Genomic DNA, 18,970 nt, shown 5'->3' on the forward strand with positions numbered 1-18,970 from the left:
TCCAAATATTTCAAATTAAAGAACTAAATGCATTAAAATGAGTGCATAAGATATATTATAAGGATTGAAAAAAAACTATGCAAAACTTACGGGAGTGCCCAAATCATTTTAGATTCAACATTTTGTTCTCTTTGCTCATGATGATGAAGAGATGAATTGGTAGTTGTTGGGGAAAGCAAGAATGGACTCACATCAAGCTGCAATCAAGATGGATGGTAAAATATTAGCCATTCTCAAAATTTGAATGCAAACTACAAATTTTACCAGTTCACTACATAGTCAATTTCGATTGCTCAAATTTTATTCTGCACACCAACATCATAAAATATGCACACGCATAAAAGTATTATCATATCATTATCCAATTTTTTCAAGTTTTATTTTAAATTTACCCACATCATAAAATACACACTGACATCACATATTTGCATGATACCCATATCATAATATCTAAATTTTTTCTAATGCAATAAAATCTCTCTAATGACACTAAGTGTTTCAGTCTCTGCACTTTACACACATTGTTCTTCAAAATACATATCCACGCAAAGTTTGATTACCTCAAATTAATTCAAAGTGTGAAAGTTCGTATGACTTGGCCTATGCTATTCTTGCCATGGATGCATTGGATAAACTACAACTATCGCCAATGAATCTCATTCAACTTCCTTTTTTGTTAAAATGCTTCTTATATCCACATAAATATATTCAAATTGAGAAAAACAGAAAATGGAAGGGTATATACAATGGAATTTACATCCTCTTCCTTGAATCTATAAGAATAGAAACAAAATCCAAATAGGCACCATGCTCTAATAATCTAGCATCCTTGATCAGAAAAAACTTTTTCCCAAAAGATGCATACGTACCTCATGTTTTCACATATGACAAAAGGCAAAAAAGAAGGCTAAACTCTCTCTCAAAAACATATTTCCACTGTCATTTCCAAAGAACAAATAACGCAGAAATTCTCAAATAGTGTTAAGTAACTGCATGCTAATGTAGGCTTCCCTAAAGGATAGATCCGTGCTTTAACTATACATGATCCAAACAAGACTTATAAAAAGGACAATCCCATGGTAAATAATCTCACAGACAACCAACACCTCAACTGTTTAGAGAATTTGGTAAGGTTCAAAATATTAAGATTCTCAAGAAATAGAGACAATTGAACAGAACCAACACAAACACAGATTCTGCAATAAAGAGAAAAGCAAATCACACTAGGTCAATGCAATACTTGAATACAAATCAGCTGAGACTAATAACCCTAGAGAGAGTGTTCCGCTTAAAAGGTGCCCTTAGGCAAAACACATTGTTAAGAATGAATGAATGATCACAAGATGATAAATTACAAAAGAGAGTTGTGTACTTATACACAACTTAAGGGTAGAACATTTTCCCCAGCAAAGCCTGTGTACGAGGTTGAGCTTAGCCAAAAGTAGAAACACAATAATGAAAACAATAAAGGTCATCCTTGGACAAAAGTGAAGCTTCTGCCATTTTCAACATATTTCCCCTTAAATTGAACAAGAGGGCACAGTGAAAAACAATAAGCACAAATGAGAGAGGGAATATAGATACCAAACTACATAACTAAGGAACTAATGTTGAAAATGTATCTAGGTTCGGTCTTCATAATTATCATTGTATTTTGTATCATTATGTATTTTATGTAAAAAGAAAAAGGAGAAAAAGATTCTTTTAATATTATTAGTTAAGCATGTTCTTCATGCTTCTAGGATTCGTTGAGTCAAAGAGTGAAAGTCCTATTTGGAACTGTTGTGCACTTATGCAGGGTTTCCATGTCAAGGACGCGAGCTAGGTTATCAACCAAAACAATAAGAAGAAGAAGATAACTTATAGGTTAAAACCTTAATTCTCGAAATGGAAAAATTCGTGGGTCTCAAAGGAATTAAATTTTGGGCATCCCCCACCAAAGAAATATTGGAAATTTCAAGAAAAATTCGACCCTTGGACCTTGGTGGTTAAGTCAAAGTCAATTTTTTGAGGAAATTAGCTCAAAATAGTTAATTTTGAGCTAATAAAAATTGGATTTAATGAGAAGTTCAAAAATTTCTCAAAATAAATATTTTCAATGGCTAAGATTAAAAGATCATCAAGAATTTATCAACGACCAAGATTATTTTGACGAGAATCAAGCCAACTAGTTGTTATTTTTCCACTTGGAGGATTTATCTATAAATTAGAGAGTCATTTGAGTCTAAAACCATTTGATTTTTGGCTAAGAAATTTCTACAGAAAAGCTGATGTAACGCTAATGTCCCACTGAAAACATTTTTTGAATCATAATAAAGACTTTGGGATGCAGTTCATGGTGTTCGGTGTTCATTGATTTGTGGTATGTGTTAAGTAAGGGGTTTTCCTATATTGTGCTTAATTAATTTTAAAAGTTTGTTTTTCATTAGTTGGGAATAAAAACATTCTACTAATAGATTTTAGGTCTATTTTAGGTGATCTAATTCGCCATATCACTAACAAACTTGTTTCAGAAAATATATAGTGTTTGCAGGTTCCCGAGTCCTTGGGCTCCAAGTTCGCAAATTATGGGCATGAACTGACCTTGTTTGGACTTCTTGTCGCACAGATTGTCACGACAATGCTCAGATCGGGGGCTATCACTCTGATCCCCGATCTCTCCGTTTAAGCCTGTCTCCCGCGGCTAAGGGGGGTAGACCCTGTAGGAAAATGGATGACCAACTGTGAACCAGTTGGGTTGGGAAACACGAAAGGAAACCAGTACTAAATAGATTTTATTAATTTAATGGACCAGTGCCTTATGAAGCTAATGTTTAAATGATTATTCACTAAATGTTGCAGAGATGTAAACCATGTAGAGCAATCATTTATCATCAAATAACTCGAATGATGCAAGATATCCAGTAAATTCACGATGATCTAGCAATTTAAAACTTCGAAAGATAAAGCTCGATACACAACCACGTAATTTTAAACGCTAACCAGATATTACATTCATGATCATTCAAGCATGCCAAATCACATAAAAGATGATAAACATTAATCCCACATCAAAATTTTAGCCTCAGCAGGAAAAAATAAAGCGTGATAAATTCCCAAGGAAAGAAAAAAAAATTCCCAATATATTTTTATATTTTTCAGATAAAACAAAACTTTTTAAATCAAAAAATCTAAATATTAAAATCTAAACTAAATTAAATCTAAACTATAAGAAAAGAAATTCTTTATGCCTTTTAAAGTTTTATAATTTTTTTATGAATTTTTTTTTATTTTTAAAACAAAACTTAAAATTAAAATCTAAACTAAAACTAAAGTAATCAAAACTTGAAATAATTAAAATCTAATCTAAAACACCTAAAAAAAATAAATAAATAAATCAAATCAAATCAAATCAAAAATAAAAACTAAGGATTAAAACTTCTTTTTCTTTCTTTTTTTCTTTTTTTTCTTTTTTTTTTCGATTTATTAATTTTTTGTAATTTTTATACTTTTTGATTTATGAAATTAAAAATAAAACAAAACTAAATTCAAATAAATCTAAAGTCTAAAATCAAAAAACTTGAGTTAAATGAAACTAAAGGTAAATGAACAAAAATTTAATTCTAAAACTAACCACGCTAACCAAAAAAATTTAAAAATCGATTTTTTTTTTAAACCTACAACACAAAAAAAAACAAATTAAATTAAAATCTAAAAAAAAAAAAATGAAATAAACTAAAGTATTAAATCAAAATCTAAAAAATGTGAACTAAACTAACGCTTGAAATTCTGAACGCTCCCTTCATCAAAAAAAAATACACAATTAAAAGCAGAGAAAAAAGGACGTTCTAACTAAACTAACCAAAATGCAAACGTATGAATATACCAGAACCACGCTCTTACTGTGCGATCGACGGCGGACAGAGTGAATGAAGCACGCAGGCTTTGAAGGAAGTATCCAGCACCAACGAAAAACTTTAAATCTTTAGCTGGCCCATATATGCATTTTGTTTTACAGGTTATTTGACGGCGGACAGAGTGAATGAAGCAACAGCGTGGAAGAAAAAACACTCACGCAGGCTTGCAGGGTCGAATCATGACTGCGTGAGGTGCGTGGAACCCAGAAAATCAACATAGGAAGGAGCGATTTGCTGGTGGCCCGTCAATCCAAAGTTGCGTTAACCATGAATCGAATTTAAAATTTCGCTGAGTTTTTCGGTGTATACAGGACGAATAGACTGCGGATGGTAGTGATAAGACGCAAGGGGCTGTGAGGGATGTACGTGGAGCTTTTATGAATGAAAACGCAGGTCTGATGGCAGCTATGCAGCGTTTGGGGGCCGGTATGACTGCGTTTGGAAAGGAAACGTTGCGCAGGTTTTGAATTGGGTACGTGGAAAGCTGGACGTATGGAGAGAGAGGCAATCTGCAAGTGAATGCTGATGGAGGGAGCTGTATAAGATATAATGCGAAGTGGACAGATTGCTGAGTGGGCAACAACGTAGAGATGAATTGATGGCTGGAGATGAAATCGCTGCAGATTCCTTTTAGATAAAATTTGAAAGCCCTGAACAGCAAACAACACTGATAAACCCTCGGATGCTTCAGAAACCCTGCAACCTGAAACGAAAAATTACCAAAAATAATATGCGCATAAACAAAATGAAAACTCTAGATCGGCATTTACAACTTTTGACTCTTAAACAGCCAGATTTATCAATAAACAACAATAATATGATCAAAATTCCAGATTTATTATGAAATACTTCAGAAATCTCTCATGCAAATTAGAAAATAAACTTAAATGATAAAACCCAGGATCAAAACTGGCTGGGCTCTGCAGGAAAATGCTTGTGGGAGTTGGCTGGTTCAACCGAGAACTTCCCTAAACGCCCACTGATCTTCTTCAATAAGGGTTTCCTGCACAGCTCACTTCAACCACCAAAAAAGAGAGAAAAAATAGTACTAGATCTCAGATACAATGGAGATACCTGCAATTATTTCAGAAACCCTAATACCATTCAAACCCTAGCAAGTGAACAAGATACCTGTGCTCAGCAATACTCTACAATAAGCTGTTACTAATGGCTGAAAATGAAAATATGCAGAAAATAAAATAGCTCACAGCACTTCCAGAGAGTAACACCAGCAAGATTTCAACCCCAAAGTCTTTCTTTATTAGCACCAGAAAAAGTTTACAAGAGAGCTTCTTCAGCACAAGACTCACAGATCCAATCTCATCTCAAATGACCCCTAGCACCCTATTTAAAGGAAAAATTCCCAACAACTAGTTCGAGTGATCCACGTCAAAATGATCTCGATCGTCGATGAGGATCAAGATATGTCTTAATCTCATCCGTCGAATTTTTTAATGCATTAAAAATTGAAATTCTGCATTTATTTACTCAAAAATTTGACTTATTATTATTTTATTATTTTTAGGTTTTTTACTTTATTTTATTATTTTTTATTTTTATCTAAATTTTTATTTATTTTTTATTTTTTATTTTATTTTATAAATTTTATTATTTTTTATTTTTTTAAATTTTTATTTTTCAGTTATTTTTTAATTTTTAAATTTTTTAAATTTTAAATTTATTTTTTACATGGATCCTCGAACTTAGCCTTTGGAAAAATCACCTAGGACCTAGGACTTAGGACTTATGAGGGGATTAAAACATTTTCTAACCCTCAAGACACTTTACATCATGACTGCTACAACTTTACATCTCAAGGGGAAGAACCCATTTGACATAGACCCTCATAAACCACCCAGTTCTACGACACAACTATAATCTAGCAGATTAACACACTAGGATTCTCCTAAGATTCTAATGACAAAATCCATTCCCGCTTTGGGGTTAGGCTGAAGGAAAACTCTGCCGATCATGGATCGGTGAGACGAAAAACCTTCCGGAACATAGTTTATCACTAGAAAATTAGATCCACCTAGGCAATTTACATACATGACTCATATCTGCTAAGATCATTTACAATTCACATATGCAAACTGGGTTTACAACATAGATTGATCAAGCTGTCGATGACTGTCGAATGGCACGGACATGTCGATCAAGCGCTACCCTTCTTTGCAAAGAAAAGGAGGTGTACTGCTATGGGTAGTTGACACGTAGTGGTCAACATCTGGCTCTACTTGGGGACACGTTGCTGCACTGTAGGAATGTGAGAATCTAGAATCTGCATCCACGCAACACACAATAGAAATAAGTAGTGTCCATCCAAAAGTCATCATATAACATTTAAGCACATGAAAGATATAAGCTCTTCATTTATTAACTATCTCGAAAAGTAAATCTAATCCTAAAACTGAAATGAAATGCTGAAATGACAAGGAATAGGGTTAGAAATACAATACAAAGGATGCCCCATGGCATCAGATGTGTTCAATGTAGTGTATACTGGGCATTTGCCTGCTTTCAGGGAAATCTATCGGCTGTTTGTCGGATGTGCCATGTCCAATTCTGCATATGGTAGGACTTTTTCCTATCCGAAAATCAAGCTGCTCTCGGCCGTCTGATGCATCAAATCTTCTTCTCGTTCTCTTTCTTTGGCGCTTTTTCTTCCTGGCAGGTCGTATCACTGATGGCATCGAACTTTCAGCTTCAAAACTTTCAGATGAAGTATGCGTGACATGTATTTCTTCATTCTGCATCTGCCCTGCCAAGGATGATGGACCAATCTCACAGGTGCCATGAGTTATAACTTGATATTCAATGACTGGTGGATTAACTGTGTGAGTATCAATCTGATTATTAATTTCCCTTTCATCCAGGCAATTTTCAATGGAACAAAGAACCTCATAACAAGATGGAGCTTGTTGTAACAGATAAGGAGGCTTCTGATCTATTGACAGTCCTTGGTTTCTTTCATCTTCCGATCGCTGTTGAAATTTCTGAAACTACATTTTAATGGCATCCATCTGACTAGAGTGTTCAACCTTTATAGCACTAATTTCCCTGGCATGGTTTTCTTCCATATCTTTTATTACTTTATCGTTCTTTTCCTTTATGGTCATTAAGCAATACTGCATAGAGTTTATCTCTTCCTTATGATTTGCTTGCATGTTTATTATATTTTCCTCTAAGCCTGATAACTTGCTTTGCATAAAACTAATTTCTGTGTCATGATTAGTTTTCATGGCCTCAATTTCCTTAGCATGTTGATTTTGCATAATTTCCATCTCCTTATTACATTTTTCCAGGTGGGTGCATAAAGTTCTCACATCATTAGCGTAATTAGTTTGATTGACCTCCATATTTTTTACCAGCCGCATTAGTTCTTGTATAATTTGCTTCTGATCTTCCTTTTCATTGTCAACACTGTTTTTACAATTTGTCCCTGCTTTTCCACTATCATAGATTTGATCTGCAATGGTACAGGTGGATGGCACATTCTGATATGAAGAATTGTCTTGGAATCTTTCATCAACAGCTGGACCTTTTACAAGATTACTTTCATTCTGTTGCACAATTTTAGGGGCACAAGGCAAGCTATCTGGATCACCATATCGATCTTTAAAAGCATCGACAATGTCTTGTAAAGAAGTGAAAGAATCTTCAGGACAATTATTAAACCAGTTCAAAACATCACCCTTTAAAGAATGGACAAATAGACGCACCTTGACATCTTCATGATTATATTGAGGAAGTCTACAATATATGATCATTACACAAGTAAACCTGTTTAAATGCTATCTAACAATCACTGAATCACCACCTGAGAACAAAAATAATTTAGAAATGGCCTCTTTCGGAAAATCATGGAGATTATCAATAAAATGACATGGTTTAAATGAATTATCCATGATGAATAACTAGGGACCAAATGGATGATAGAACGAGATCTTTGCTCAAGAAAATCAATAGATGAAAGAAGTGGAGTCGCCACTTGAACGATGAATCTAATTCTAGGATCCAAAAAGCAACAAACAAGCTGATATGATAGAGGCTTCTTGTCTGGGAAAAATAAGAAAATGGAGTCGCCACCCAAACAAGAAACGAACTGAAGAGAAGTTGCTGATATGACGAAAGATAAGGTGATGAAAAGATCCAAATGATGCCAAAAAATGTTGACTCTGCCAGCTCAAATGAGATATGCGAAAGATAAAAGAATGATAAATGTCGTTGAAACACCAGGGCCAGAAAAACTCTATCCCCGGTAGCGGTGCCAAAAAATGTTGTCGCACAGATTGTCACGACAACCCTCAGATCGGGGGTTGTCACCCTGATCCCCAATCTCTCCGTTTAAGCCTGTCTCCCGCAGCTAAGGGGGGTAGACCCTGTAGGAAAATGGATGACCAACTGTGAACCAGTTGGGTTGGGAGACACGAAAGGAAATCAGTACTAAATAGATTGTATTAATTTAATGGACCAGTGCCTTATGAAGCTAATGTTTAAATGATTATTCACTAAATGTTGCAGAGATGTAAACCATGTAGAGCAATCATTTATCATCAAATAACTCGAACGATGCAAGATATCCAGTAAATTCACGATGATCTAGCAATTTAAAACTTCGAAAGATAAAGCTTGATACACAACCACGTAATTTTAAACGCTAACCAAATATTACATTCATGATCATTCAAACATGCTAAATCACATAAAAGATGATAAACATTAATCCCACATCAAAATTTTAGCCTCAGCAGGAAAAAATGAAGCGTGATAAATTCCCAAGGCAAGAAAAAAAATTTCCCAAAATATTTTTATATTTTTCAGATAAAACAAGACTTTTTAAATCAAAAAAATCTAAATATTAAAATCTAAACTAAATTAAATCTAAACTATAAGAAAAAAAATTCTTTATGCCTTTTAAAGTTTTATAATTTTTTTATGAATTTTCTTTTATTTTTATATTTTTAAAACAAAACTTAAAATTAAAATCTAAACTAAAACTAAAGTAATCAAAACTTGAAATAATTAAAATCTAATCTAAGACACCTAAAAATAAATAAATAAATCAAATCAAATCAAAAATAAAAACTAAGGATTAAAACTTTTTATGTTTTTTTTTTATTTATTAATTTTTTGTAATTTTTATACTTTTTGATTTATGAAATTAAAAATAAAACAAAACTAAATTTAAATAAATCTAAAGTCTAAAATCAAAAAACTTGAGTTAAATGAAACTAAAGGTAAATGAACAAAAATTTAATTCTAAAACTAACCACGCTAACCAAAAAAATTTAAAAAACGATTTTCTTTTATTTTTTTATTTTTTTTAAAACCTACAACACAAAAAAAAAAAAATTAAAATCTAAATAAAAATAAAATGAACTAAACTAAAGTATTAAATCAAAATCTAAAAAGTGTGAACTAAAGTAACGCTTGAAATTCTGAACGCTCCCTTCATAAAAAAAAAATACACAATTAAAAGTAGAGAAAAAAGGACGTTCTAACTAAACTAACCAAAATGCAAACGTATGAATATACCAGAACCACGCTCTTACTGTGCGATCGGCGGTGGACAGAGTGAATGAAGCACGCAGGCTTTGAAGGAAGTATCCAACACCAACGAAAAACTTTAAATCTTTACCTGGCCCATACATGCATTTCGTTTTACAGGTTATTTGACGGCGGACAGAGTGAATGAAGCAGCAGCGTGGAAGAAAAAACGCTCACGCAGGCTTGTAGGGTCGAATCAAGACTGCGTGAGGTGCGTGGAACCCAGAAAATCGACGCAGGAGGGAGCGATTTGCTGGTGGCCCGTCAATCCAAAGCTGCGTTAACCATGAATCGAATTTAAAATTTCACTGAGTTTTTCGGTGTATACAGGACGGATAGACTGTGGATGGCAATGATAAGACGCAAGGGGCTGTGAGGGATGCACGTGGAGCTTTTATGAATGAAAACGCAGGTCTGATGGCGATTATGCAGCGTTTGGGGGCCAGTGTGACTGCGTTTGGAAAGGAAACGCTGCGCAGGTTTTGAATTGGCTAAGTGGAAAGCTGGACGTATGGAGAGAGAGGCAATCTGCAGGTGAATGTTGATGGAGGGAGCTGTATGAGATATAATGCGAAGTGGACAGATTTCTGAGTGGGTAGCAACGTAGAGATGGATTGATGGCTGGAGATGAAATCGCTGCAGGTTCCTTTTCAGATAAAATTTGAAAACCCTGAACAGCAGACAACACTGATAAACCCTCGGATGCTTCAGAAACCCTGCAACCTGAAATGAAAAATTACCAAAAATAATATGCGCATAAACAAAATGAAAACCCTAGATCAGCATTTACAACTTTTGACTCTTAAATAGCCAGATTTATCAATAAACAGCAGTAATATGATCAAAATTCCAGATTTATTATGAAATACTTCAGAAATATCTCATGCAAATTAAAAAATAAACTTAAATGATAAAACCCAAGATCAAAACTCGCTGGGCTCTGCAGGAAAATGCTTGTGGGAGTTGGCTGGTTCAACCGAGAACTTCCCCAAACGCCCATTGATCTTCTTCAATAAGGGTTTCCTGCACAGCTCACTTCAACCATCAATAAAGAGAAAAAAAACAGTACTAGATCTCAGATACAATGGAGATACCTGCCATTATTTCAGAAACCCTAATACCATTCAAACCCTAGCAAGTGAACAAGATACCTGTGCTCAGCAATACTCTACAATAAGCTGTTACTAATGGCTGAAAATGAAAATATGCAGAAAATAAAATAGCTCACAGCGCTTCCAGAGAGTAACACCAGCAAGATTTCAACCCCAAAGTCTTTCTTTATTAGCACCAGAACAAGTTTACAAGAGAGCTTCTTCAGCACAAGACTCACAGATCAAATCTGATCTCAAATGACCCCTAGCACCCTATTTAAAGGAAAAATTCCCAACAGCTAGTTCGAGTGATCCACGTCAAAATGATCTCGACCATCGATGAGGATCAAGACATCTCTTAATCTCATCCGTCGAATTTTTTAATGCATTAAAAATTGCAAAAATATTATTATTTTATTATTTTTAGGTTTTTTACTTTATTTTATTATTTTTTATTTTTATCTAAATTTTTTTTTATTTATTTTTTTTATTTTATAAATTATATTATTTTTTATTTTTTTAAATTTTTATTTTTCAGTTATTTTTTTAATTTTTAAATTTTTTAAATTTTTAATTTATTTTTTACATGGATCCTCGAACTTAGCCTTTGGAAACATCACCTAGGACCTAGGACTTAGGACTTATGAGGGGATTAAAACATCTTCTAACCCTCAAGACACTTTACATCATGACTGCTACAACTTTACATCTCAAGGGGAAGAACCCATTTGACATAGACCCTCATAAACCACCTAGTTCTGCAACACAACTATAATCTAGCAGATTAACACACTAGGATTCTCCTATGATTCTAATGACAAAATCCATTCCCGCTTTGGGGTTAGGCTGAAGGAAAACTCTGCCGATCATGGATCGGTGAGACGAAAAACCTTCCAGAACGTAGGTTATCACTAGAAAATTAGGTCCACCTAGGCAATTTACATACATGACTCATATCTGCTAAGATCATTTACAATGCACACATGCAGACTAGGTTTACAACATAGATTGATCAAGCTGTCGATGATTGTCGAATGGCACGGACATGTCGATCAAGCGCTACCCTTCTTTGCAAAGAAAAGGGGGTGTACTGCTATGGGTAGTTGACACGTAGTGGTCAACAGGACTTCAGATATTTTTTGTGGTTTCTTTAACTTCGCTAAGATTGTAGCGTGCATCTAATCTCAAAAGTTTTATTAGCTATTTATCAAAGAAAAACTCCAAAAAAAAATTATTTCCCAAAATTTATTTCAAAAACCCTTGTACATTTGTAAATTTTGTAAATAGATTTGTAAAATATATTTTGTAAATTATCTCTAATTGGGGTTTTGAGGTTTTCAGATTTTTGTATATATTGGGGTTTTGGATATTTGTGAGTCTACTTTTGCACGTGAAATCAAGTGGAGAAAGTTGGAATAGAGCTAAATCTAGGCCCTTGAGGGTAAGCTCTAGTCTCCAAATTTTCTGCAAGGCCAGCCATTGGAGAAATCGAGCAAAATTGCAGACTTGAAGCAAATTAAAAAAAAAAAATTGCTTCTGGGGCTTGAAGTTCCAGCCCTCTCGGCCCTGAATCCAGCCCCTCCAAGGCCAGTGTCAGCCTAAAAGAACTTTGCGTCATCATTTTAGGCCTCTCAGAGGCCAGCGTCAACCTTTTAAGGCCTCAGCATCCTCTTTTTGGCCTTGCGCTGAAGGTTTAAGGCCATTTTTGGCCTAGTCGTGGCCACAAGAGGCCTCGGCCTCCCTCCTAGACCTTGGACAGTTGCCCTTTGGGCTAGCCGTGGAATTTTCAAGCCCTCCTTTGACCTCTTCCTCCTTCGTCCTACTCTGTGTCTCCTTCTTGCACTTTGCTCTCCCTTTTTTAGCCTTTTTGACCACTCATTCAGCCCTAAACCCTAGTTGCTAACCCTTAGAGGGCCTTCTCCCTCCAGCATCAAGCTTTCTTGGCCTTTTTTCACCTCCTTTGCCTCTTCCTTGGCCTCCAAAGCTTTCCCTTTCCCAACGCTAGCTCTACCGGTCCTAGCGTTGCCCTCTTTTGGCCCTAACTTGACCCTTATTCATTTCTGGTAGATAAATTAAAAAAAAGGGACTAAAGCTTGGTGGGTTTTGCAAAAATTTGGCTCAAAACCTTGTGTTTTCAAATGGAAACTTCATTGCAAAATTTTGGCAGAGTGATCTACAAGGCCTTGGAACTAGGGTTTGCTCTCTAACGCTTCTTTTCCTCATTGTTTTCTTACAGCTGTAATATATTTTTCATAACAGTGAATTAAAAGTGCTAAAAACACATATAATCGGTCAAAATACTTTAAAAATTACATAGTAAAATTTTCCTAAATTTTTTGCCACTTGGGCACTGCATAGCTAGCCTAGATCAATTTCTTAGCTTGTTGACATATCTTTGCATAACTGAATAATCACATCTGATATTTTCCGAATATTACATCTAAAAGGGCTCAAAATTCAAAAAAAATCAGTTTGGCAAGCACGTTTCAGCATTTTACAAAGTTTGGGCATATTTTGACACTTGTTTTCTCACTTTTTACATATTTCCTTACCGTTGTAGCAAGTCATTTCAGATCTGATATATGCTGAACATAACATCTTAAGAGGGCTGAGAATTCATAGTCTCATATTGGCTAACTTGTTCTAACACTTAGCAATTGTTGGGCACAATTTGGCATACACCCTCACATTGATAGCTCATTGATTTCACTCTTGTTTCTCTGCTGTTATAAGTACATTTCAGATCTTGATATAACAAATAATAACTCATCATAAGTGAGCTAAAATTCACTAATTTACAATGGAAACTCATTGGATTACCCCTTGGTCATGTTATGATTCATATGTTTGGCAATTTCCTCGTTTTGAGGTGAGATATTTACTGCAGCCCCATACTGCATCATAAGTAGCTCTTCATCATTTACTTGGTTCATAGTGGTTTATGTTGTTAAGCTCTAACAATTGTTTGTCTTGTGATAGATTTTAAGAATTTGTTAACTTGGCACTTAAATCACTCACATATCTAAGTTCTAATAATTGAAATTTAATTGGCATTATAGCATTGGCATAAGATCATTGGTAATCTTGTTATAGAATCATCATTGAAATATCTTGAATGAACTGTAATTGGCATCTTGTATTGATAACCATTGGCTAATTGATAACTGGGTAGGCGTTTTAAGTTCCTTTCATGTTTGTCATTGGTTTAATATCTTGTGGATTGATCTATTGTTGGCACAAAGTAAATTGGCACTTTCTTGGTTGTGAGATTGCACATAACTCGTCCGTAAGTACTCTTGTCGTTAAGAATTCATCATAAATTGAAGTACTTAAAACATTAAGCTAATCTCAAAACTAACAATTTCACTCATTATCATTGCATAAGTATTCTAGGATTAGCTTGCATTAAAAACTTACTTCCAAGCATAAGCTTGGTTGATAGACTCCTAGGACAACCCTTTATCATCTAGCTTGAGAGATTCAGCCCTTCGTAGTGGTTAACACAGTGACCTTGTAGTCATCAGAGCCACAGTCTTTGCAGCGCCTCAGGCACTGGGTGGTTGGAACACAGGGGGAGGTATTGTTAATCAAGCCTTTGCTTGCTTCCCATTGGCTTCCATCCCACAACCTACTCTGAAGGCTTTTCTCAAAACGGTTATGAAAAAGTTTCAATTTATGTTGATTTGGGGTAGCATCAGATGTGCTCTAGCCACGAAAATTTGTGGAGAGACTAAAGCACATGAGATCTCCAATACCCAGAAATGGTTTGGGTAGATTCTAAATAGTTTGGGAGATATTAAAATAATTAATATTTTTAATGGAGTCCCTAACTCTAAACTTAGGGAAAATAAAATATTAATGTGAATTAATATAAAACTCTGTTAGAAGGGTCCAAAAGTCATGGATCAAGCCAGAGTTAATCTTAGCCGTTGATTAGGGACTTAATCTCGGTTGTTGAATTGTCAATGAGAAAAGTATAAGAGGAGGCTTGAAGGTCACTTGGAGAATACACCGAGTTGTTCAAGAATTCGATTTTTTGGGGCAAGGCTTGCTGAGTAAATCGAAGGAGTGATCAGAGTTGCAGCTGAGGGGCAGTGAATACAGAAGCGGAGAGGCAGAGAGGGTACCGGGAGCAACAGCGCAGAAGCCGGGAGAGAGGGATGCAAAGCCAGCTAGAGGCCACGCAGAGCCAGCTAGAGCCCACGCAGAGCCAGCCAAGAGCTGCGCAATGCCAGAGAGAGCCATCGTGGGTGACGCAAAGGCTCTAGAGGCTAACACAGGGCGAGTTGGGGTGGCGCTGGGCCAGAGAAGCTGACATAGTCGCTAGAGGCAGACCCTGGAGATTTTGTGGGGCAGATTGGAGCTGAGAGTTGTTGGATTGTTAATCTGGGGTTTTAGCTAGAATATCTATCTTCGACTGAGAGGTACTACTGTCAAGATCATTCTCTGTTGGGTGAGCCGATTTGGCACCCAGATTGTATTATGAAATTGCTTAATAATAAAACCCTCAAATAGCTGCATCGGTTTCCCCGCATTGGGTTTTTCCGGAGACATTAGTCCAAAAACAATGGTGTCACTTGTGTGCTTGTTTTTCCTTCAGTTGATGATCTGTATGTGTTGAGACTATACTTGTATTTATTTTCAGTATTTACATGGTAAATAACTTGCTAATTAACAGAACATGTAGGAAGAGATAAATCAGAAAGTACAGGAAGGATTTCTAACAATTAGACTTAGAAACTTCAACAATTTAGACTAGGCATATAATCTAAAACTAACGAAGACCCTTGCATCACACTTAGATTTTAGGACTTGCACTTCATATAGGTTAGTTATTCATCTAAGCAGCAGTTGTCCATCTGGTTACTTGGTCATAATTTATAATAAGCAAGAATTTTGACTCCATAAGGCACTGGTCTCAATTCCAAATCTAATTAGATCTTTAAGTCTTGCTAAATTTTTACCAAGTAGCTAGGCCACTCAACTGTGTCTCTCGGGCAAGTTGGTTCCCAACTTGCTTTCCATCATCTCATTTCCATAGGGACTACCCCCCATAGCCTGTTGTTGGGAGACAGCTAGAACAAAGTGGGCGGGGATCAGAGTGACAACCCCTACCCCAAGTCATTGGCGTGGTGCCTGTATAATCTGAGCGACAACATGTCACTCTTTTGTGACAGAAGACGAAGGTTCGAATGAACATACACTAGTTCCTCAACCTTCTTGGAGCCCAATCTATTTCGCTTCATTGAATGGATGAAGCCATATGTACTCCAGTTCCTTCCTCTTGAAGAGGAACTAGCAACCTGTGACAAGATCCTGATGGCCAATTTTTGGATATGTGGAAGTTCCCCACCATAGTAGTTCCACCAATCAATTGGACTTAATCTGGTCTTGTCCCACATACAATCAATATCAGCACCCAAACCCTCTGATCCCACAAAATGAGCAAACTTTGAACGAATCCAAATCCCAATTTCAGGATCTACAAAAATCTTTCTAAAATCTTTTTTAAATCCTTGTGAGAATTTTGGGTCTTTGTTTGGTGCAGTTCTTTCTGGATCACTTAGCAACTTTGCAGAATAATATTTTGGATTCACTGCATAGGCCAAAAGGTGCAATGGGGTGGTCATCTTGTTCCACCTTTTGGTCAATATATCTTTTACTTCTCTGTAAAAGACTTCATCTGGGTCCTTCTCCTTAGCATTTTTAACCACCCATATCTTCTCTATCATGGAATCAATGTCCTCATTAGGCATATTTGTGTCAAACATGCGGAGCAAATCCACAATTGGCTTAGTAAATGCCAAGAGGTATTCCACCCTATCCCACCATTCATCATCAACAACCAAGCTTTTCACTATTTGTGCTTTTTCAGATTGGGATTGCCTCCATTGATGTCTAAGAGAACTACATACCATTGATTGTAATGCTTCTTTCACCTGCATAAGCCTTGTTAAGACTATGATGTGAGAAGCAAAACGAGTCTCGGCAACCTGTAAGTGCTAATGTTTCAATAAATTAAAAATCATAATTGATTGAATACCTATTATGATTAACGAATCATGACATTTGAGAATCCAATTTACATATTTGAATTTAGAGTCATAGAAATTAGAATTTCTTAAATAAACTTTAAAGTTTAGGTACCTTAAGGAGCTCCAACTTCGCAAATTCCTTGTAGATGCCTTGGGACATGTGGTGGTTTGTGATGAAGGCTTGAATTTCTTTTGCCTCTTCAAAAATGACTTGAATCCACTCAATTTGCTTCCCCATCTTGGTCAACATGAGATTCAATGAATGTGCAACATAATGGGTCCAGAAGATGTGTACATAATGGGTCCAGAAGATGTGTACAGGATGGCATGATGATCGACGATGGATCGGCAAGTGGAATTCTTCCTAGTTGAGAGGGAGTGTTAAAAATGCAACTAGGGCCAAATTCCACCTTGTTGATTTGGGGTAGCATCGGATGTGCTCTAGGCCTCAAATTTTGCTGGGAGGCTTGGGCACATCTATTCCAAAGAACCCAAAAAGCATTTTGGGAAATTCCACCCAGAAACAATTTTATTAGAATAATTAATATTTTTTAATGGGCCCCTAAGTCTAAACTTAGGAAATTAAAAATATTAATGAAGAAGACAAGCATCAAGCTAAAATGATCTTAGCCATTGATTAGCTTTTAATTTGGGTCGTTGAATGTCAATGAGAAGTTTATTTAAGGAAGCTTGAGGGTCATTTGGAAGACACACCAAGAGGTCAAGGGATCGAATTTCTAAAGTGAAAAGTTCTCAGGAGGAAATTATGATCGAGTAGACTTTTTGCAGTTGAGGGGCAGAGATAGCATCTGGAGAGAGAAAGATTTTCTCAGTCGAAGAATCATCAGCAGAGAGAGGCGGAGAGTGATCCAGCAGCTCTCACGTAGAGGCTGATGCAGGGCCACGCAGAGGCAGTGCAGAGGGTGAGAGAGTGTTTGAAATTTTGCAGCAGAGTCAATTTCAGAAGCCTGGATCCGGGGTGTGAGACCGAGAGGCTGAGAGCAGTGACACTGGGCAACAAATCGATCAACTGGATGGGTGACACTGTGTCTAGAAAGGTTGACGTAGGGATCGCATGAGGATTGTGCAGAGGCAATGTAGGGTCTGCCAAAGGCACCTCATCCAGTGACCGGATCAACTAAGGTTTTTCTCAGTGATTGTGTGAGGTAATCTCACAAATCTTTCTGCCAGTATTTCTCTCTCTGTAACTGAATAACCCTTGAGGTATTCAGAGATGTATTCAAAATTTGCTACTACTTAATAATAATAAACCCTCAGATTTGTTGCACCGGTTTTCCCGCATTTGGTTTTTCCAGGGACAATTGTCCAAAAATAACGATGTCATTGTGTTGTATTTTCTTTCTTGCTCAGTCTCTTGTTTCTGCATATAAATTAATTAAGTATGCTGATACAATTTCTTTAGGGTCTCCCACATCTCATTTGACGTATTATTCTCGGCAATATGTGGTACTACATGGTCCTTGACCCCATCAAGGATGATGCTCTTGGCCCTCGCCATTGCATCCTCGTACCTATTGTGATTAGTCGGGTCAACTGCGACCGCTATCATCCTCAAGGCGAAGTGCTTAACACGATTCCTGTCTAGAACGGATAAGATTCTGGCCTTCCAGACTACGAAGTTTGAGGCTCTGTCCAATCTGTCCCGGTCTCTTACCCCGTTCACTACCATCTCGCTTCTCCTCTACTTCCCTTCTGGAAGTTCTCGGTGTGACTCCCTCTGAGCCTCAATTTCCCTCCTGGAAACCCCTCTGCAAATGTTGAGATGCCCCCACACCAATCCTTAGTGCAGTTGCACCACTGATCCGGATTTCTTGGCTAGAAATCCTCGGTAGCAACTCTCTCCTCCTTGGTCTTGCCCTGTAAGGTATTGTTCTAATTAAATTACACCACTAGCTTCACTCTGCAACTTACCCACAGCCTCCTAAGCCCCAACAAACTGAAGGTTAGAGCTTCTAGGCTCTTCGCAATCCATGGACCAGCAAAATATGCACCTCCTAGCCATGGGCGTCAATCCTTCCTGACTGAGAAAGATGATCGGGCACTGCGTCGGTCAGGTCTGCTCCCTTCTGCCACTGCACTGATCCTCCTCCCGGCTCAAACTCGATGATGCAGGCACTGCGTCACCCCTTCCTTGCTACTCTCTCGCTAGGAACAACTTTCGTCACTAGGGACAGTTGCTTTTTCTGCTGCTTCTCTGCTCAATTGATGCCCTCAATTACCCAATGATCTACAATCACACTATGATACCATGTTGGAATTTCTATGTCTAACTGTTAGAAACTCTTCATGTACTTTTCTGATTTATCTCTGCCTACTTCTTCTGATTAATTAACAAGTTATTTACCATGTAAATACTGAAAATAAATACAAGTACATG

At 36.6% G+C, this 18,970-nt stretch overlaps 1 protein-coding gene across 7 annotated transcripts in view; it reads right to left on the reverse strand.

The window, feature by feature from the left end:
• The window catches only part of LOC149159517 (uncharacterized), a 350,379-nt gene that overhangs the window by 139,411 nt on the left and 191,998 nt on the right, over window positions 1-18,970 (reverse strand). For all 7 annotated transcript variants that reach the window (XM_089436495.1, XM_089436499.1, XM_089436497.1 and 4 more), the window contains one exon: window positions 91-197. In XM_089436495.1, the coding sequence (XP_089292621.1) occupies window positions 91-197 (107 nt within the window). The remainder of the gene's footprint in view (window positions 1-90; window positions 198-18,970) is intronic.

The sequence above is a fragment of the Pinus tabuliformis genome, chromosome 5_2, assembly GCF_031772625.1.
Source record: "Pinus tabuliformis cultivar Carrire ecotype Pingquan chromosome 5_2, CPIR1, whole genome shotgun sequence".
Taxonomy (NCBI): Eukaryota; Viridiplantae; Streptophyta; class Pinopsida; order Pinales; family Pinaceae; genus Pinus; species Pinus tabuliformis.